Source organism: Mixophyes fleayi, chromosome 1 (assembly GCF_038048845.1).
Source record: "Mixophyes fleayi isolate aMixFle1 chromosome 1, aMixFle1.hap1, whole genome shotgun sequence".
Lineage (NCBI taxonomy): Eukaryota > Metazoa > Chordata > Amphibia > Anura > Limnodynastidae > Mixophyes > Mixophyes fleayi.
In genome coordinates, this window is record NC_134402.1 from 232,921,904 (window position 1) to 232,944,957 (window position 23,054).

Sequence of the window (23,054 nt, forward strand, 5' to 3'; positions counted from 1 at the left end):
CCACAGGCACCGTCGCGACTCTCCTCCTTCCCGTACTGACGTCCCTGGCCGTCGCCATGACGACGGCCAGACGCCGAGTGTGTTAAGCGCTGCACGCCGGCAAGTGCTGCAGCCGGGCGCATGCGCTAAGTATAGCCTGCGGACTAATTAAACATTACAATTTATTAGGAAGTCTGAGCCTGTTGGGCATTGCAGGGCTGAGCCCTGATTGGCCAATGTCAGTATATAAGGCAGGGAGGGCTTAGCCTCCCCGCCGGTTATAGCATCCTGGTTTGATACTTGTGCTGACCTGCTTTATATTCTGCTGGACTTCTGTTTTGACCCGTTTTGCCTGTATACTGGAATTTGCCTTATTGCCTGTGACCCTGACCTTTTGGCCTGAACCGTGGATTCTGCTGATTTGCTCGTGACCCCGACCCTTGGCTTGTTTTCTGACTATTCTACCCTGCAAGTGACCCCTGACCTTGGCTTCCGTCTGACCATCCATTACCATCTGTACTGTCTCCAGGCCTGCGCTGTGGTTAGTATAACAAACCTACACTTCTTTGGAGTTAAGTCCTGGGGGCATCCAAGTACCTGTGAGCGCATCTAGCTCTACGGGAAAGGTGGCTGCTATAGGCGAAGACCTCCGCCAGTCTGTTCTGCAGGTTCGTTATCTGACCTGGAGAGGTGAAATAAAGGCAAATAACCATGGGCAGAGTATAGTAACGGCATGTTCACATAATTGCAACATAATATTATTACACATGGAAGCATCCACAGATATACCTTTTAGGAGGTGCAACGATATGCAATGGTGTCTATCAGCAGCTTCTAATTGACTCTATTGACCCCTTCAGCGGATAGTACTTAAATAATTAGCACTGTTTCTATATTATTCCCATTTTATTTTGAAAAGGGGAAAAAACAGTTGTTTTCACTTCATATCATTTTTTTTTATTTAATATTGAATGTGGGAGCAAGTAATGTATTGTAAGGGCTAATAGTGCAATATTGGTCTCTATTAAATGTGGGGGCTAATAATTTAATGATGGAAGTAGTTGGGGGAAGAATTTCTATTTATTAAATTTGAGTAATATTGATTTAATGTCAGGGCTGATTTAGGGGAGGGAGGCTTAGAGTGTGCACTCGTTGCTTGGCTTTCCAGGAGGTGACAATTACCTATCCCTTTTCCAAGCACGGCCCAACATTCCAATATTTGGCCAAGCAGCAACACATCTTAAACCACCAGCAGCAGTGTAAGGTAGACAAAACTGCAAGAACAAGTAGGAGAGAGCAGTACAGTCTGACAACTGTCCTGACTGTTAAAGAACAGTTCCAATTTTGGTAAACTGTCCTGTTGGACAGCTGAACCCAACTCAACTGGACCCCACACATGGGGAGAGAGGTAGCATGTGCCTTCCCACTCTCTTCTAATTACATATGTCTGCCCACTAGGTCCACTAGACTCATAAAATGCCCCTGGTCTTATATATGTATAACATTAATGTAGGGCACATTCACAATATCCTTAATAAATGTAAAAAAACATAAATAGAAAACAAGCTGTGTGTCCATATAACCACCACTAGTGTTAATAGAAAAACAAGTGGTAAGCACAGTTAAGAGTGTGTATTTGGTCTGCAGCTCCACTTTGTATTACCCAATCTCCATGAGTTAGAAAATGAGACAGTTCAGGTGTCCTGGTGAGAGTGTATAATGCTCTTTGGATAGATATTATTTGGTACATGTCTTTACTTACTAAGAAACATTGTTAATAAAGTCTTATATGCATCAATGAGCGCCCCCTTCTTTTCCTTTTCCGAAATACATAGTGAAAAAAAAAGCATCTTGCATAGAGATATCTGTAGCAATTTACAGTTAGGGATGTATTATTATTATTATTATTTATTTATATAATGCCAGCATGCTCCACATAACTTTACAATTAGCAATAAACACAGTAGTATGTGTGATTCAATACAAAACAAGTTTTACTAATTAACACTTATATGATAACTTGAGAACTCACAGTTTATACATATATTATCATCACTTGTGTATTATAAACGAGTGCCACTCCCAGTGTAGGTTTACATCACTTTCAAGTTAGTGAAATGTATTATGGGAAAAAATGTTTTTAAAAAAGGGTCATGGTAAGACAATCTATGGAACTGTATATGTTCATAAAATGTCGTAGTGAGGACCGGAAAGATCATGTATTGCAAGGTTTGCAAAGTCCATAAAAACTGCCTTATTACTGGAAGAAATAAATATTGAAAAGATAGCAAATGCAAGAAAATGTGCCATTAATGTCAGTTGTTTCTGACACAGAATAAGAAGCTGAGAAGCAGACATTCTTGCATTTGTATGAGAAAATCTAGTGTGTGCTATCTCTTCATAATTCTGAACCAATAAACGGTTTCCCCATCCTCCCAGCATAAAGTCAAACTGATGTATGTGAATGCGAAGGGCCTGTGGGAAATTTGAAATGGGGGCGGGGGTCTTTCATGAGCAGGGGTCATCAGGCTTTACACGGAGAGGGTAGTGAAACCCTTTGACCTCCTTTTGTCTTTTTTTTTCATAAATGACCATTATTACTGCATTTGTTGTGACTAGACCTTTAGTTCGGTAGAGCTGCTGAGATTTCCAAAAGGAATTAAGTGAATCCTAGCTGTATACATTGAAATAGATAGCTGAAATTGCTCATCATAAAATAGATAATTACACAGGAGTGATAGAAAAAGATTCATGAGGACATCTAAGTAGACACTTATTATTATTATTAATAATAATAATAATAATAATAATAATAATAATAATAATAACAATAATAATAATAAACTGCATAGTTCAGATGTCTCTTTTCCATGCACTTTAAACCATTAACAGAATGTATCTCTTATTACTTTAAAGCATGTAATAACCACACGGACACCAGATATAACTTGGCAAAAAGGTCATAGTTTATTTTTATTTAAGGAAACTCTAATAAGATTTGGCATCCAGAGCAGAGCAGTCAGCAATCGAAACACAAAGCCAAACAGTGTAAGGTCATACCATTACCCACTGGTCCCAGGAGTAAACTCCTTTACGATAGACTGGTGTCAAATTGGGCTAACGAGGCGACTGCGCCCCTCCTGACGCCCACTCAAAGCCTACCACGGGGTCCTCCACTCGGAAGGACCAAAAGTCATGATTCTTCGGAAGGGGCAGTGACCCCAGCCATACCGGTAACACCATATGCTTATTAACTGCTGACTGCCCGCTCTCCCACTTCTATCCCTCCTTTGTAAAGGGGGAGGACGAGAATTGGTAGAGTGAGCCACTGAAATAAGCCGGGTGGGAGGGAGGCAAGCCATACAGGAACCAAGAGACCAGCCCGCCCACAGAGGGAAGATATATAAGGTAAGAACTGTGAACCCTCCCTGTGGCACCCATTGGCTGGACACTGCACACGCATTAACCCTTAATGTTAAGTTCCTGTCAGACACACACCATTAGTTTAGGCGCATTCAGCCTATTACTTATCTTAACATAATAATAATAATAATAATAATAATAATAATAATGATAATAATAATAATGATAATAGTACAAGTGAAGGAGACCGATTAGTTGAATATATTCCCTTACTCTGGCACAAAAGTTCAGGCCCGGGAACAGGAATACCTTAGTTGCTGGGGTGGGGTATTTATTTTAGAGGAACCTTTCACCTACTCGCCTTTGACTACCAATACTAAATTAATATTAAAACTGCGCACAGATAACTGTGGCTATGGTGTTACTACTAATTTAGTATGCAGCTCATAAACAAAACCGCCACAAGAAATCCAAATCTGCAAACCAATTTAGTACCAGCTCATTGGGGTACTAATAAAACCTTTCAGTCAGAGTGATTGTATCTCATATAGCCCACTGCTTGGGTCTACCTGCATCTAACTGAAATAGGCATCCAAGCAAATAGGCCCCAGTCACATCTAAATTAAATACAGCACCACAGTCACGGTTGAAGTCTTGCAGAGGGGCCGGTAATACTAATTTAGTCTGCTGGGTGTGGGAGAGGTCTCTGTCCATGGACAGTCTATGTCTTGGACACAGCTATTTCTTTTAGTATTGTAATAGTCATTCAGGATCTATAAGACACAAACTTGTACTTCTACACTGTACAATAGCATTGATTATATTATAGATAAAGCATAATCAGTACACATACATAGAGACAATTGGCATAGAGCTTACAATGTAAAAGAATATGGGACACATTAATCCATAACAATTCTGCACCCCATTCACAATAATGCTGTCAGGTACTAGCATATACACAGATATGTACAGCAGAGCTGCAATTACACTGCACATTGGATTTGTATGATTATAGATCCAGAGTTATATTTGCCTTCCGCTTGAACTAGACAGCAATGATCAGTTTATTAACAAAAGGGTCTTGATTCCCTAAAATGTAGACATAGATTCAGATCTATAATAGAACAAAGCTAGTGTAGAGTTTAGCTGTGTCTCCACTAGGGGGTGTAGTTGGTATAAGGGTACAGAAGGAGATTTACTAAGGAAGAGAGGTTGAGACATGTAAATCAAAAAGAGGCAGCTGTAGGAGAAGTATATCTCTGCAAAATAAATGCTGGTTAGGAGAAGTATCCCCACACAGCAGGAGCACAGAAGGAGAGAAGGTTGTACAAAGCAGGCACTTTAAAATTTGATAGATTATCCAAATCCTATTATTTATTGAGATTGGCTGGGAGGTTCTGCAGCAGCAGTTTCTACATGGATAAAGAGGGCAGCACAAGATTAGATGTGAGTAGCTCTCTTTGGCCATGTATGAATTGCTGCTGCATATACTCTATATACTTTACAAATACTGCAATTCAGCCTGCGGTATTCATCCCCTTTAAGACTGAGTAGTAAAGTGAAAAGGATTGTTTTTTAAGCAAAGTAATAATAAGAATAACAGGAATGAAAGCAAAGACACCGAAGGAGGAAAGTGATAAAGCAATATACCGCAGTATTAATAGCTACATGATGAATCCACAGAAGGGCAAATTTAAAGATCCTTCAGCAGTGAATTTCACCTTGCCTGTTAATTACTGTACCTATAATCTCAGGTTGAAGGGGACAATAACTGGTGCATTCCTCATCTTCTATTGTTTCTTTAATTACATGAGTTTAAGGTGCTGAGAAATACTCCATTGAAGCTCTTAGCCATGTGACCTTAAATACTGGGCATATAACAGCCATCTGGGCATTGCAGTCTCACCGGTATTTATATAGTATTTGCCTAGAGAAATTAACATAGTTTCCTTAGAGATGTGGATTTAATGGACCACACACCAGGTTGTCAATAGCATTACAGTAATGCTGGAGTTTCAAACCTCTTTTAATTTAAACATTTGTCTTCTCCTTCAACTACAATCAAGGATTCTATACAAGACATACATACATACACTCCTATTCTTATGGTAAAAACTTGTCTCCACATTAACTTTGCCAGGTTCTTGACAACTGCAGGCATCTGTTGGAAAGGCTAGGTCTTCCATCTAACAATGTCCTAGGGATCAATATTGGGTGGTGATGCCTGAGGTCCATTGGGGTATTAGGCTTCAAAGAGAGGGTATGTGAGCTGGTTAAGGGAGAACATCCTATTGTTGGTGAGAGAGGTTCTAATTTCACATTTATGTCCAGCGGAATGGGAGGTTTTTCGGCATCTGTATGTGTTTCTCCGCCATAATTGATCCTACTGTTTGTCCTTTAGAATAAAGCACAATTAATACCAAAAGTGGACAGCTCACAATTAGACTAGGTGCATGAAAATGTATCAGACATACAAATGAATAGAACACACTTAGTGTGGACCAATCATGCAGGTTTGAAAACTCTAACATTAACAGTAAATGCTTAATAAATAATCCTCAGTACTGTAATATTTGGTAGTATTATATTTGAGTACTATAATATCTGGTACTTTTATTTTTACTAACAGTTTCAAGGCCAGCTTTCAATGTTGGGTCTATATAATCAGACACCTTGCTACTGGTTAAAACATGCTAATACACAACATTTGTAGTACACTCTATGCAGCCACAGATCATTACAGTAATAATATCACCAGTGGACTTGACAATAATACAATTACATGGCTCTGTGGCATTTTTATTAGAATGTTCTTTCAAATTATTAAAACCATGGAACTATGGATAAGTGGCGGATCCAGGGGAGGGCGATCGGGGCGATCGCCCCCCCCCTAGCAGGGGCTTGCTGCCGGCGGCTGTACAATATGTGCAGTTCCGCTTGGCAGTGACAGTGTGCTGCCCGGCTGCTCTGATTGTGTTTAAAACACAATCAGAGCAGCCGGGCAGCACATTGTCACTGCCGAGCGGACCTGCACATATTGTGCAGCCGCCGGCAGCCTTGAAGTCAGAAAGGGGGCGGGGCCTAAATCGCCCCCCCTAAATCGCCCGGGGTAGGATACTTTTCTAGATCCGCCCCTGGTATGGATTGGCCAATGTTGTAAGGGCACCCATATAGAGCATAGACATATGTGGCAGATTACATGGAGGCTCGTTTATTGAAACAAAGCATTGGCGGTGTCAAATTTAATAGAAACATTTAGACGGTGCTTAGCTATGTCCAGCAATAGCACTTAAAGCATTATAACCGAACGGCATTAAAAGATAACTTTATCCAAAAATCTTAAAGGCACTTAGGAACTCTTTCATTCCTACCTCACCTGAAGTGATGGTCTCCATGGGTCGCTGTTGAATGAGGATGTGTCCAAGAGCATGACGTGTGTCTTGCCTGTCTAGCCAATGGTAAGTGGACGGACGGAGCCGACATATCTAATATTAAAAACATTGAAAAATCACGTACCAATGCATTTGTAATATACCAAATGTCTAATATCTCAGACAGGATATATTCTTGTTGGAAACACAAGTGTATGTGCATGCACACCTGTGTGATGCACCGATGTATAGGAGTATTTTCCGTGACCATGGATAGGTAAGATGGTGTTTCGGGTTGGGAGACTCGGAAATACCATAGGCCTTTGCTGAGAGACAGAAAAAGAGAGAAAACATTTGTTTGTTACAGACTGGCCCACGTACAAGCCATACCTTCTGTCACGTACAGAATAATGTTAACAGGTATATATTACTTGCATTCATAAACACACATGCCCATGTCACAAGATTTCAAATACAAATTTCTGTGAAGCACAGCTTATGATACAATGCTATAAACACCAGAAAATACTGAAATAATCAGAACACACTGAGTGGGTGATATTAGCTAATGAACTCAGGAAAAGTGCAACACTTTGTAAAGGCAAATGGAGGACTGTCTCTATAAAGACACACGCCTCAGAGCAGAGAGGGGCTCACCATTCAGAGGAGCAGTATTTCAGAATAGGTTTTTTCCCGCAATGATTTTTATTAAAGATTCTTATGAAATGAAAGGTACAGAATAAAAAAGAAGGGGAATAACAATGAGTGAAAGCAAGAGTTTCGGGAGGGCAGGATTCCAATAAACCGAATTACTAATACAGTCATGGCAACAAGTTTTGAGAATGACACAAGTATTGGTTTTCACAAAGTTTGCTGCTTCAGTGTTATTAGACCTTTCTGTCAGATGTTGCTATGGTATACTGAAGTAAGATTACAAGCATTTCATAAGTGTCAAAGGCTTTTATTGACAATTACATTAAGTTTATGCAAAGAGTCAATATTTGCAGTGTTGACCCTTCTTTTTGAAGACACCTGCAATTCGCCCTAGTATGCTGTCAATTAACTTTTGGGCCACATACTGACTGATGGCTGCCCATTCTTGCCTAATCAATGCTTGGAGTTTGTCAGAATTTGTGGGTTTTTGATTGTCCACCCGCCTCTTGACGATTGACCACAAGTTCTCAATGGGATTAAGGTCTGGAGAGTTTCCTGGCCAGGGACCCAAAATTTTGTCTTAATCCCCAAACTACTTAGTTATCACTTTTGCCTTATGGCAAGGTGCTCCATCATGCTGGAAAAGGCATAGGTCGTCACCAAACTGTTCTTGGATGGTTGGGTGAAGTTGCTCTTGGAAGATGTTTTGGTACCATTCTTTATTCATGCCTGTGTTCTTAGGCAAAATTATGAGTGAACCCATTCCCTTGGCTGAGAAGCAGCCCCACACATGAATGGTCTCAGGATACTTTACTGTTGGCATGACACAGGACTGATGGTAGCACTCACCTTTCCTTCTCCGGACAAGCGTTTTTCCAGATGCCCCAAACAATCTGAAAGGGGATTCATCAGAGAAAATGACTCCAATCTCCAGCCTTGTACTCGTCAACACTCTCACCCGTGTTAACGAGAGGATCACTGACCTGATGTCAACTGGTCCTTCTGTGGCAGGGCTGAAATGCAGTTGAAATGTTGTTTTTGGGATAAAGTTCATTGTCAAGGCAAAGAGGGACTTTGAAATTAATTGCAATTCATCTGATCACTGTTCATGACATTCTGGAGTTTATGCAAATTGCCATCATAAAAACTGAGGCAGCAGACTTTGTGAAAAATAATATTTGTGTCATTCTCAAAACTTTTGGCCATGACTGTACATCACAAAAGCCAGTACTACAATAGTAAGACATCTAGAAACACAGGCCAAGGGCTGAGGATCAATATTTGCCTGGATTATTGCAGAACCTTTGTCATCAGTAACATATTCATTCTATTTATACCATTTAACAAAGGGAGAGGAATCAGAGGTAGAATACGGCACACCCAGGGCCTCCATTTCAATGTTGAACTGGATTTTGGGTGTAATCTTAGTGATGGTGGGAGGTAGTGGATCTTTACAATTTTGCTGGTCTTGAGAATGTGACCCAAGTATCTATTATGCTTTAACATATGAGATGGGTAGAGGTGTAAAAGTGCTATTTCTGGTGAAGGGGTGTACTGTATTGTACTGTTATGCTATGTTTAAAATCTTAAACAAGTTGACTAATTGATACCAGACATGTGTGTATTATATAGAAGATCCGGGATCCAGGAGAAAAAGGTCAACATTTTGCTCTCTGCCATCCCTCTCCGCACTCACCAGGATGGTACCCATCTCAGTCCCCTGAGTGTTACTTTTCTGATAATGAGAAGATATGGTTTTGCTCTGCCTCCCATGACTGCTGTAAGATGCCGGTGGATGTCCAGTATCTGGAGAAATGTTGCAAAAAATTTCACACTATAAGAGACAGACACCTACACAGATGCATACATGACCGTACATATTTAATATATACACATATATACATACATATATATATGTACGGTATATATATACATGTGTGATTATACGTGTGATAGATAGATAGATAGATAGATAGATAGATAGATAGATAGATAGATAGATAGATAGATAGATAGATAATATTTAAATTACACAAGTGACATGAATATATGAAAAATATCCTGTAAATTATATCTTTAGGTTTGTAGTAGTGCTGTCATAACTTATATTTGGAGTGAAAGTGTTCCATAAAGGAGTGTATAACTGACAGGGAGGGCAAAATACCCCTAAAAACGATCATTATCTTATACAAAATTTTGTTTGAAACTTGTGTAGTATTAAGTCGGCAGCTTTGTGCTTTTATATAGTTTTCGGTGGTATGGCTTAGCGTGATTCCTGAAGGTATATAAATAATTTCTAAATTGTCTATAAATATAGTTTGGCAAATATGCTCCTCTTAGTACTTCCCCTTTGATTATACCACATCCTGACTTGTGCTCACAAATGTGGATCGTGTAGGCTTCATATATCAGACATGTGAATTTAAAAGATCCTCCATACACCAGCATTAATACTAATTTTGAGAATGTGCAAGATCTTCCTAATGAACTATGCAAGGACTCACTTACATTTCCTACATGTATTTTAATGCAGTACACAAAAAAAAATTCTAGCAAGTAAATTAATTTCTCATTAGGTAAAGAGGTTTGATGTAACTGACCTGTGAATGTACATTTCCACTAATCAATGGTGTTCACAGTAACAATGTTTAGAATAGGATGTTTGATGATTGCTACCTGGTGTCATGGGTTCAGAGGAGTGGCTGCTCTTCCATTCTGGGGATCTGAAGGGTTGATGTATGTTTGGAGGAGATGTGAGAGTTCGATCCGTGCCTCTTACATCAAATGCAGAGTATGAAACACTCTGATTTAACAGCAAAGACTAATCGGGGAAAAAAGACAAAAAAAATCAGGTAGCAAATAGGAAAAATAAGTCTTATAGTTCAAAACTGGTTTAACACAGAAAATCTTCAATAAGAGAAGGGTAAACATTTCATCAAACAAAATACATACATAGTGTGTGATCATCTTGTCTACATGGCATTTTATTTTCATTACTCACAGGAGACGTGTTACGGGAGAGACCTAATTTCTCACTCCTCATTTTCTGCAACTTTTCCCCCTGCTCCAAAATGTCTTCATTGTCCAGTTCCAGCCTCCGGCGCTTCAGGGTCTGTTCAGCAAAGAGTAATTGCGTTAATAAATGGGACAGGACATTTTCAATTGGGCAAAATAAATGATACTTAAATAACTGACTCTATCTTTTAACACTACAGGTAACAGTGGCTTCATAAGAGAGGTATAGTTGTATCACTTATCATTAGTAATCCCGCACGGTACATTACCATGTTTTATAAAAAGTGAGACCAATTACAATGAACATTATCCTACAGAAATATAGCACAACAAGTTAGGTAATCACAAAAAATAATGCTTGGTGCTAGCACTTGCAGATAACCCTCTATATAGCTGGATTCGTGTTATGATTCTAAAAAGTACAAAAAGTACTGTTTTCAAAGGAAATTAAGGGACAGGTTTAAGGGCTTTGCTTTGTTTCATCCTACACATGAAAGGGCTACCGCTGCAAATAACATTGGTATCACTGACGATAAGTGATCTGGAATCGCCATTTCAAAATGGCAATAACAGATTAAAATCCTGTGAAATGTTTTATTTTAGGGGGCATTTATAAAGTAGCAGATTACACGGACAGCAATAATGCTTCTCTATCTAACATCACTCTGTAGGCAGCAGAGTGTGAGTGATAGATTTTGTGTCTTGCTCTGCAGAACTAATTTTTACCGGTTTGTAAGTAGCACTGTGTGAGGGGTCAACTTCTCAGTGTGCAAAGCTGAATGGGGGCACAGTTTATGAATATCTTTTTATCATTTGGTTCAAATTGCGGGCTAGGGGGGCAGTAGTTTTCCTTCTTGCCCCAGGCACGAAAATTTTAAGTTACGGCTCTAGCTCTTTATGGAGGTCATAGTCAGTGATGTCACACTAAGCTAACTGTAGTGCTTTCTTTTGAAGTTTAAGAATCTTGTCAGGTAACAGAGCTACTTGCAGCAGTGACCTAAAGATGTGGTATGTGGCTTTACGTGTCTGTAAATGGGAGAGACGAGGAGTTGCTCAATTCAACGTTACTTTTAAAGGTGCACCCCTACTTTACGAACACATCTGAAAGCTAGATGTGCTTAGCGGTACTTGGTGACAGAAAAAACTGAAGAGGCACTTTGCAAAAGTATAAAAGTCAAATCAATGACCAACCCCCTACAATCCATATAACCAACACTATTATTAAATTAAACTTGTTTGGTTTTCTCCTAAAATTCTGCGTATGTTAAATTAATAATGACAGTGAGGGTATCTCTACAATGTCTTTATTACATGTGTCAAACTTGTGTGTTTGAAGCTCGTTTTTACGTATGCGAAATGCGCCAAGGAGTGTGCTTCTCAGATAAAGTGCAACTGGAAGGCGTAAAAACCTCCAATAACAGTTTAGAATGTATTAAATAATACACTCATCTGCAACACTAGGCATACCCATATATCTACATTGTACTTAGCAGGAACCGCTCTTTGCTCATCCCTTGCTTTCTCCAATTTCTTCCATCTTGCATACTTTGGCTCCTCCGCAAATGTTACAATTTTGCTCTACCTTGTTGGAAATCTAGGCCCGCAAGGGCAAATCAAGGCCAATGACTTCACTAAAGAGTACTTTGCACTGTGTCTCGGTCATTGTGAGCTTCATAAATGTCTTCAAGAAAGTATTATTGATTATCCGCACAGGAAAAATATAAACAGTAATGGACCATCTTCTATTCCAGATATATATATCTGTTTTCCTGTATTTTAGGTAGACTATATACATTTTTCAAATGAGGGGTTGCTCTCCTAGAATTAGATATAAGTCACTTAACAAAAGTTACAAGAGGAAAGAAAGTCTCTCAAAGGTCCACATTAAATTGTTAAAAATTACAACATTCTTTAAATAACCTAAACCATCTGGACCCATGCATTCATTGACCATTGGTGTGTGTCCTTATTCTTTAAGAGAAATTTAAAAACATGAAAAAATACAGTAGATGCAAATAACACTAGTATTTTTGTCATTCCTCTGGTTACGGAAATGTAGAATGAAAACCACAGACACATTCCTAACTGTTAGTTCCTATTTCTGAAATCTATCTCGCACAAAATCTAATATCTAGATTTTATTTTTTGATTATTTGCATTTATAAATAAAGTTTGCAGCAAATCTAAAGCACAGGAAATGGACGGCTGCTAAAAAATATTGGTTTGATATTTTTGTATACAGACAGATGTCCGTGATACAAGCGTGTGCCAGTAATTGTGTTTTTTGATAATATGCTACCTCAGGGTACAATTATCCCCTTATTGTCTGTGTTTAGTGTCTATGGACAATCTTCTTTATCTTCTTATAGTCCACTTTTCAGGCATTAACGTCTGAAAAGCACATTATAAATAGAATATATTAATTCAATAGTGTGGTTCACACCATAGCATTTTGAAATCGTAACGTTGAAATTTCAGTTACATGTTCTATCTAATGTAGTCTTTGGTTTTACATTATTTGTTGAAAAAAGCAGTACACGGCAAAAAGAAAAAAGTTGTGAAGGGCTTTGAAAATACTTGCAAAAATGTGTCTAACTCATGCTTTATTCATGTATATTTATGCTTTCACCAACACTTAACTGCAAATGTAGCTTACAACTTATTTTATTATGTTCAATGCAATGTTTAGTAGCATTTTGTTATGCTCATGTCCAGTGATTTTCTGTGTGCAAAGTTTCTTTACTGGTTTTAAGAAGGTAACATTACATTTGGCAATAGCAAACAATTATACAGTGTACACAGAATTTACAGCACTGAATGCATTTGCTGTTTAGTCAAGTAATATTCAAATCATTGTTTACCCTCTATCGGGAATCTCACATATTTGGTGTGTATATACTATATGGACAAAAGTAAGTTGGCTACACCTGTTAATTATTGAATTGAGATGTTTCAATCAGACCTGTTGCCAGAGGTGTATAAAATCAAGCACCTAGCCATGAAGTCTCCATTTGCAAACATTTGTGATACAAAATGGGTCGTTCTGAAGAGCTCAGTGACTTCATGCGTGGTACTGTGATAGGATGCCACCTTTGCAATAAGACAGTTCATGAAATTTCATCCCTGCTGGATATTCCACGGTCAACTGTAAGTGATATTATTAGAAAGTGGAAGCTTTTAGGTACAACAGCAACTCAGCCACGAAGTGCAAGACCACGTAAAATCACAGAACCGGGATCAACGACTGCTAAGGCGCATGGCAAGTAAAAGTCGCCAACGCTCTGCTGATTCCATAGCTGAAGAGTTCTGAACTTCCACTGGCATTAATATAAGCACAAAAACTGTGCAGTGTGAGCTTAATGGAATGGGTTTCCATGGGTGAGCAGCTGCATGCAAGCCTCACATCATCAAGACCAATGCCAAGTGTCGGATAGAGTGGTGTAAAGCAACCAACACTGGACTGTGAAGCAGTGGAAATGTGTTCTTTGGAGTGCTGCTGAGTCATGCTTCTCTGTTTGGCAGTTAGATGGGCGAGTCTGGTATTGGCGGATGCCAGGAGAACGTTACCTGCCTGACTGCATTATGCCAACTGTGAAGTTTGGTGGAGGAGGGATAATGGTATGGGGCTGTTTTTCAGGATTTGGGCTAGGCCCCTTATCTCCAGTAAAGAGCAATCTTAATGCTTCAGCATACAAAGTCATTTTAGACAATGCTATGCTTCCAACTTTGTGGCAACAGTTTGGGGAAGGCCCTTTTCTATTCCAACATGACTGTGCCCCAGTGCAAAAAGCAAGGACTATGAAGACATGGTATGATGAGTTCTGTGTGAAATAACTTGACTGGCCTGCACAGAGCCCTGATCTCAACCCCATCAAACACCTTTGGGATGAACCGGAATGGATATTGCGAACCAGGCTTTCTAGTCCAACATCAGTGTCTGACCTTGTAAATGCTCTACAGAATGAATGGCCACAAAATCCCACAGGAACACTCCAACATCTTGTGGAAAGCCTTCCAAGAAGAGTGGAAGCTGCAAAGGGGGACCGACTCCATATTAAAGTATATGCATAAAGAAAACACAGAAGATAGTTCAGAAGGGGAAGCCTGGGAAAGGGGAGGATATTATTTTAATCTATGTTTAAGTGTGTTAAGAGAAAGAAGAAATAATGTAATTCGCCTAGGTGAATTTTATATGTGGTCTATATGGTCAATGTGGTCTATGGTCTCTGCGGTCAATGAACACAAGAACATCCAATCAATCTTTGACTACAAGGTACACCTCTGACGGCCTATGACTTTATGAGCGGATGGAGAGGGGAAGGGACATATGCTTGTAGTCAATGTAAAGTAAGGGCATGCCAAGCTTAAGTGCACGCAGCAGCGTCTGATTCAAACTTTGGGCATCTTCACTGTATGTGTTTTTCAGTCTTGCCACTTACACCAGCTACAGGTCAGGTTTAAGTGCCGAGTGATAGTGATGACAGTCGAGTATGCATGTTCGGACATGTGTTTGCAATCAAGAGCAACTGTAAAAACGTATTTTATGTACAGTACACATTAATGACATCCTGATAAATGTATTTAATTGGGGGAGAAATGTGAAAAAAACACCTACTTTTTCTTCCCTTGAATACTTTTCTTTTTTTCTGCTTGGACTTTATATTCCACATGTATATTCTACATATTCTGCACTGTGTTGTGTCTGTCTCAATATAGCAAGTGAGAGCTTGCTAGACGCATATTCAACAAGAGAAGTTTCTTCAGATCCGCTTCTAGTTGAATATAGACATGCGTATGCACATTTACATGCTTTTTTTAAAAGAAAAAGCACAATACGGTCATTTTGCATGACTTAACGAATTAGACCCTGTACGGGAAGAGTTATGATGGCCTAAACATATGTCCAGTAATTTTTACACACGTGCATCTGCTTAGCAGCAATGTGTCCCTCAAAATGCTGTTTAAATCTAGTTAACTGTGCCATAGTCTATATGGAAGCATTTCAACAACGGCTCTCTGGATACGGTCATAAAATCTGGTTATCCCTTTTTTTCCTTCTCTTACTCAATACAACCTACTGCCAGTCACTTACCTCCAGGATATCAGAGTTGGTGCGGCTCTCGTGTGGCTCAGTGTACTCGGTATACTTCAGGAGTACGCGATCCATGTCAGTGCTGGCATATTGAAAGAGACGATTAGATCCATTGAAGATGATGAGGGCAATCTCACAGTCACACAGGACACTTAACTCGTATGCCTTCTTCATCAATCCAAACTTCCTTTTGGTAAAGGTAACCTGTGCAGCAGACCATTGAAGTGAGGGATGAAGATCCGAAAATAATGATTATCTTAACACCAATTCCCTACTATTAGAGTGTACTATAGTTCACTTAGTGACCATCAGCAGACATGTCCCTCAGTTACATAAGGGTCTATGCCCAAACACAAAGCTGCTGCTCATACCTGTCTGTTGCGCTGGTCTAATATACGGGCAATCTGTATCTTCTTCCGACCCATCTGGATTTTATTCTGTGATGGCTAATAAAAATTACCTTGCAGAACTGAAAATAAAAAAATAATAGAGTTTTCTTGATTGTGAGTTTGTGCATCGTACAATACAGGCAGGGATATATATATATATATATATATATATATACACATACACACACACACATACACATCACTGATTCAGTTACAGTTCCGACATACCCCCAAACTTTACTGATTTAGGTGGGGGCAGACCTGATCCTGGCGAACTGTTCTGTCATCCCGAAAGATAGGAATGATGGGAGTTTGTAGAGTTGTAGATGTTTGTCGATGTGCAAAGGCATTTTCCGGGGAGTGAATGGATTAAGGGCGGCCTAGCACCTCTGAGACACACCACTATCAGGATATGGCCACTCTCCCACCTCGAGATGACCACATACCACCTCAGGTCTAAAGTTGGAATGTTGGGAGGTTTGGTTCTATAACTGAATACAACCCATGTGATATCATATGAATGAGAAGAGACTGTTTGTTTAGCAAATTGGTTTATTTTATGAGACTACGGCCTCATAATTATTTGTTTTGTCATGCACTAGTATTAGCATATTGTGATAAATAAAACTAGAATAACAAATATTTGTATACATTACATAGCATTCCCATTGCACATCTTTAATTTAATGTTGCTTTTAATATTTGTAACTAAACTGTTGTGAAATATCCAGCCTAGTACTGTTGAAACACACTGGTTGGGAATCACTGATTTAATACAGACAGGCATAGACCAATACAATTGGTAAAATTGGTACTCACAATATTTGGGAAATACAAACACACAGTCTAAGCTAAAATATTGCTGCTATACTGTAAGTGGATATACACTCACTAGTTTGCAGTGCAATAGTCAATACACCCTGAGTCAAAGTTATGGGTTGAAAATTTGCAGTTTGAATTTGATGTCTGTGTCTGTTTTAATTTAAATAATATTTTGAATGAATAAAGTATTTAAACTTTTTTTTATGTCAAACCTTTGTGTTCAAGGCTCACATTTGCATTTTAGTTTCACTCTTCACAATTGAAAAACACCAATTGTATCAATTTTAGCTCGAACGTGTTTGAGCTTGTTTGCACATGTGCGAACTGGTCCAAGCATGGTAAAACCAACTCCAACGTTTCTGAACAAGTTTGACTTTCTTAAAAATAGACCAATTTTTAATCTAACATTAGAGAAATTTCGGCAATTCGATAAATTGGATCAATAATTGATATACGGCCAGTTCAAGCATCTTTAATGCTGCCAAAACCCTGAAGTGTTTGTTCTTACAGGACTTTTTTTTACATGTGTGCATTTGGCCTTTTTAGAGCTTCTTTTAGCTGATCATTCACCAATGATCCCGGATTCAGACATTTTAGGAGGAGTTTAAAGTTTCTTCCCATGGTAAACACTCTATGGGCAAATGCTTATAAAAAAGTATCCTGTATACTACAAACATATTAAACACTGTAACATTAATAGATTGATATTAACTGCAGTTTCAAGATTAACTATATTTCTAGTTATTAAAAGGAATTGAAAGAAATTATTAAAAGTAATTGCACGCCCATAGGGAATAAATACAGACGTAATCAAGAAACTTCCCGAGACACAAGAGAACTGGGGCGTCCCTGTTATCTTGAGTCTTATCCTGTCCCTGCTCTTTACAGAGACCCCCTCCTGACAAAGTATGTTCACCTGGAGATGTAGGGGGTAGTACTGCAGGTCTTGCATCAGATCATGAAATATCCCAGAGGGTTCATTAGCCACAATGAGGTTTGTTAGGAAGATTGTTTTTAACTGTTACTGGTGTTACTAAAAATGAATCACGCCTTGTTATGGTACAAAAAGTAATAATTTATTGACAATTTTATATGTTGAGAAATCCCAATAATATCTTAAACCTGCACAATTGGAAACATGTAGATATGTGTAAAATATTATTTTAGCCAAAAAAGGGGAAATTATAGACAAAGCTATAGATAGATGATAGATGAATGCAATAATAGAGGAAAGTATAAGAGGAAATATCATAAAACCTAAAATATGAAAATAAAAAATGAAAAAAAAAGAAGCAAAGTTCTCTTTATATTTAGAAGTGATGAGATTGAGAACAGCTGAAATAATGAGGGCTTTCAGTTTATAGTGAGCTGGATCTTTTTATTCTTCAGCAGAAGACGGAGGGTCTGAGTGATTAGGAAAGGTGTGTTATACTATATGTGGAGTAAGATCAGGGGCGCACGGAGGATTTTTCAGGAGGGGTTTCCTCGATCCCCGAAAAAAAAGAATAATCCTAGAGACCTGCCGCGCAGCTCAGTTTCGGCTGCACTGTAGTATACAGCAGCCGCGGCACTGTCAAAGAAGCGTCCGTGGCGGTGCTGTATACAATACAGCACCGCCGCGGGCGCTTCTTAGACAGCGCCGCGGCTGCTGTATACTACAATGCCAATATCTAGGGCACTTTTTAGCGGAGGGGGGGGTTCTGGAGACCCAGAAACCCCCCCTGCGTGCGCCACTGAAGATACCACTTCCCAAGGTGAAGGCAGGGAGAAATACGAGTACCAAAATCAAACAAGTTTTGTGGGTCATACATCGTACTATCTTTATTAATAAGAGAAACTTAATATCATTAGTTGAAGTAAACACAAAAATTAGCAGATAGGGAGTTATATGGAGAGGGTACATAACATTCATAGGGGTATATTGAATTCTCTGAGTTTTCCGCAGAGGAAAATCTATTACCGTTATTATGGTAATAGTAAGCTGGATTCAGCGAGAAAAGTACCGTAATACCGGTATTCACACGCACTATTACCGTAATGATGGTAATAGTGCGCACGGCGCGTTAAATTTGGCTGTAACGCCAACAATTGAATATGCCCCATATTGTATATAGTAGGCATTTAAGGCAACACAAGCTATGGGCAACTTTGTCATGCAAAATTCTATATCCCCAGATCATCCAGCAGGTGAGTGACATATATTTACAATTAACAAATGTAGTGAATAAGTTTCTCCTATTTTGATGTCACTGTTTAATAATCCTCTTATATGAAGTATCCTGGAACATAATGGAGCACAAGGGCATACCTATAGCAAAAGCATTTCATGTGACTGCTCTGTGGCCCAACAGCATAGTGGGCATTGTCCTAGAGGAAAACTGTGTCAAAGTAAAACTTAATATGGCTTCATAACTAATTTATCCAGGCAATTATATGATTTGTAAAATAATGAGGATAAAATGACTGCATATATAAGTCAGGCTAATATGCTACTAATGCAATTAGTATTGCTTATTGACTAGAGTCTGGGGAAGCAGAGATTTAGGTGGATATGACTTGATAATGGTAAGTAGGAAGCCCCACCACAATATTGCTATGAAATGTAGACATTTATAATTACGCCCCTGTTGGAGCTCATTTAAAAAAGAGCAAAATGTTCACTGGACAGTGCAAAACCAGTTTGAATCTCCCCATGCACCTGGATTTGTGGACGTGCACCCACCAATGATCATAGGTTTACAGATGCCATAAAGCATGGGTTTACAGATGGCAATGAGGATGGGTTTATAGATGCCAAAGAACATAAGTTTACAGAACATGATGGCAGCATTTGCAGAGGAGCAAAAGTTTTCGCCATCTGAGGGGAGTTGGGAAAATTAAGTTCACTGGATCCCCAACTTTTGTGGAGCACTGCAGAAACAATGCAATAAAAGGCTTCACTCATAAAATTGTCACATGTACATAGTCTCGATGTCCCCTTACTCTCATGGTTATTTTAGGCCAGGTTGGACTTTAATGTGAAATTGACACGTTTTCAAAGAGCGCCTCTGGACAGTTGGTGTGATGAAATGTGGGCTTTGCAGTACATTCAGGCGTACCGGTGCAAAATAAAGACATTTTACTGTATGCTTCGTAAATGTGCCAGACTGTCTTTGAATGAATTGATATGACTCTAATTAGGATACTCGTGTTTAATTAGTTATTATATACACAGTCTCACAGAATGCTGTATTATCAATGGAAGACTTCTCAATTTTACAGATCCTGAACACAAACCCTTCATTTCCCATGTTAATTACATTCACGCATACCCGGGAGACCTACTACAAAAATGCATCTCTGCCACTTTAACCTGTTCATTGTCTGATGGCATACCCTGTCTTTAAGCCTCCATAAATGTTTAGGGCTCATTATCACATTGACCAATATATAAAAGGGTGATAACCTATATCCTCGCTTGTGGTAAGTTTGCATGGGAAAGTCTTTTTAATAAGTATTCTAGCAGTACTTGTACTGTGCGATACATGTTCTGTTATTGTCATCTCAGGATGATAATAAAAGATTACAATCATTAAAAAAAATAATTCTGAGAATAAAGCATTTTTTAACAATTCAAAAATCAAAAATTGATACTCATGATGTTTCCTCACACACTAAGGCATTTTGCAGACTGACTTCCACTTTGCTTGGATAACGGCATTTACCAAGCAATTGGAACAATTGAGTTTAAAGTGCACTTGAACCAATGCTATTCAATGTTATAAAAACTCAGTTCCAACTCAACTTAATAATGAAAAGCTTAGCTTAGCAATATGATCCTGATACATTTTTAGTGGTGGACATCTATCCTTCACAATGTCTGCATATTAACCTTTATCTTAGTATTAAGTTAAAGCAATAATGTAATCAAAGAAAGAGACACCTATCTGTAATAACATATCAGTAGGCATATTAAACAAGTGTTGGGCTGTGTTTTCAGCCGATTATCGGGCCAATCACAAGATAAATGACCGTTCGGCCAATATCGCATTAGTGTGTTCACTCCAACGATGCATGATTAGCATTCCAAAGCACATTATATTGTTTATTTTGATTTTTAAACCAAACTAAAAATCTCATTCAACGATGGAACGATGACATTCCAATCCTGTATTGTGTATACACTCTCAGCCGGCAGTGTCCATAGAGTGTGCAGAGTCATAATTTTTTCAGCCGATGGTTACGACAGATGAAGAACAGCGTGTATACATGAATCGGCATGCTGATCTGCACTTTTTTGGTAAAATCGTTAACAATAACGCATTGGGAGAAATTTCCTGTAGTGTGTACCCAGCCGTACAACATATAACAAACAAATCTTACAATAGAGCAGGAAGGAGCTGGGGGCCACAGGTGAAGGCTCGGAGGGCCACATGTGGCACTAGGGCCGTCCGTTACCCGTCACTGGCTTAGTATATACCTGCCCATTCCTACTACATAGTTACCGTTTGTTCCTGACATACATAATTCACTTCACTTACCTAATCATCTTTTTTCATGAAAAAGGAATCTGAATATCTCTTAAATTCAAGCAGCTCTCACCTTAGGTTTCACCCCAGGACAAACCGTTTTGAGTGCAGAGTACCCTCTCAATAACCATCACTGGCTTAGCTAATATCTGATTACTATGGGATATAATGCCTACATTCTACTTGAGTTATTTTATTGAATATTTAACAAGAAAAGCTAAGAGTAAACATGTTCAGTTTTCCTCTTAGCAGTTAGCACAATTCAGTAGTAAAAGGCTTAGGAGCTGCATACATTTACTAACTATCCTCAGTACTTGTATCATGTTTCTGAATAACAGCTACTTCTTAGTGAATTTATTCATTTACTGACATTTTTTTTTTTAATTGCCCATACTGTTAATGTAATCGCTATTTGCAATACTTTAACAACTATTCTGTGGCCATCCTAACGTTAATTGTCACAAAGTCTATTGTTAACACTATTTACCACCAACACACCCTTATTTAATAAAGTTTTCTTAACATTAAACCCCAGCTTTCGATAATGCAATTTTATTTCACTGAAACATGAGACACGGTAAGGCAAATTTTGTTATGTTTATTCCTTGCATCAGTCATGCCAGTGCTTAGGTTTGTTGCCAATTAGCAGATCTACTGTCATACTTGCTAAAGCACTTTTCCACTCATACATTTACTTCTGATTTATACCTCGTTCCATCTCTCACATTATTTTACTCACTGACTGTCTCCCATACATGTGCACTGCTCTCCAGGTAATGCTGATTCCATCCTTACGAGTGGCTTTACACTCACCTGTACTGGGCCACTCTGTCAGCTCTCTGATCTCTGATTAATGACACCCGGGCTCACATCTGTACTTGCTTCTGCTTCAATCGCAAAAATGAAAGGAAATGATGGCTATAAATAGAAAGGCCTTCTTGTAAATGCAGTCATTGATTCCTCTTTAGAAAAAAATCACTTTCCCTCCTCCGTACAATACTGGAAAGACATTTGCACATGCTTCATTTTCCAGCAACTTGAGGTAATTAGCATATCCCTGCCTTAGTCATTTGCTGATTGGCTTAGTGGAGTATTTTTCCCAGGAGATAGGTAAATGAAGATAGATAAAGCAAAGAGAAAAAATGTAGCAACATGTTTTAAAGACTCGGGGGACATTTGCTAAAGCCAACCTGTGGCTCTTCAGGTGTTGTGAAACTACAAGTCCCAGCATACTTTGGCAGTAGAGAGCCAGCTAATAGCTGGCAGGGCATGCTGGGACTTGTAGTTTCACAACACCTGAAGAGCCAGTGGTTGGCTAGGCTTGTACTAAAAAACAGTTTAGTGATACTGATTTTTTTTTTTTTTTTGGGCAGTTTGCAAACCAACTTACTTAGACTTACTAAAGTCAAAACCGCTGGAAAATCACATTTTTGCAAAGCGCCTCCTTAAAAAAACAAAACGCCATACCAATTTTTACATGATAGCAATACTTACTTCAAAAGGGGGAAGTAAGCAGATGTTTTACAAACCACTGGACAGCAAACCATATGCTGTCTGACCTATCTTGTCTGTTAGCACGTGTCTATTTTGCATGTTATCCACATATTAGCAGTATGCATTTTCCAACCTGGACAAAATATGTATGAAGAAGCCCAATTACACAGTCCATGCTTACTGCTATTAATTCCATCATAGGATAACATCTGCTTTCTTGGTTGATTTTTTTATTTCTTTATAGAGAAACAAAAGATGACTTAAAATAAATGTATATAGGTCCTTAAAAAGATATTTAGGGTTGCTATACCAAAAGACCATAGTGACCATAGAATTCCTTGGTGGTCATCTGCCATTTTGCAAT

At 38.8% G+C, this 23,054-nt stretch overlaps 1 protein-coding gene across 1 annotated transcript; it reads right to left on the minus strand.

Moving 5' to 3' along the window:
- Window positions 1-5,353: 5,353 nt before the first annotated feature.
- MEF2B (myocyte enhancer factor 2B) lies at window positions 5,354-22,315 on the minus strand. The gene is made up of 9 exons (XM_075190847.1): window positions 22,010-22,315; window positions 15,849-15,946; window positions 15,478-15,681; window positions 10,372-10,482; window positions 10,047-10,191; window positions 9,067-9,176; window positions 6,946-7,042; window positions 6,722-6,830; window positions 5,354-5,740 (listed from the first exon to the last, which is right to left on the minus strand). The coding sequence occupies exons 2-9, from the start codon at window positions 15,900-15,902 to the stop codon at window positions 5,473-5,475; spliced, it is 1,098 nt and encodes a 365-aa protein (XP_075046948.1). The 5' UTR covers window positions 15,903-15,946; window positions 22,010-22,315; the 3' UTR covers window positions 5,354-5,472.
- Between the last annotated feature and the right edge of the window lie 739 nt (window positions 22,316-23,054).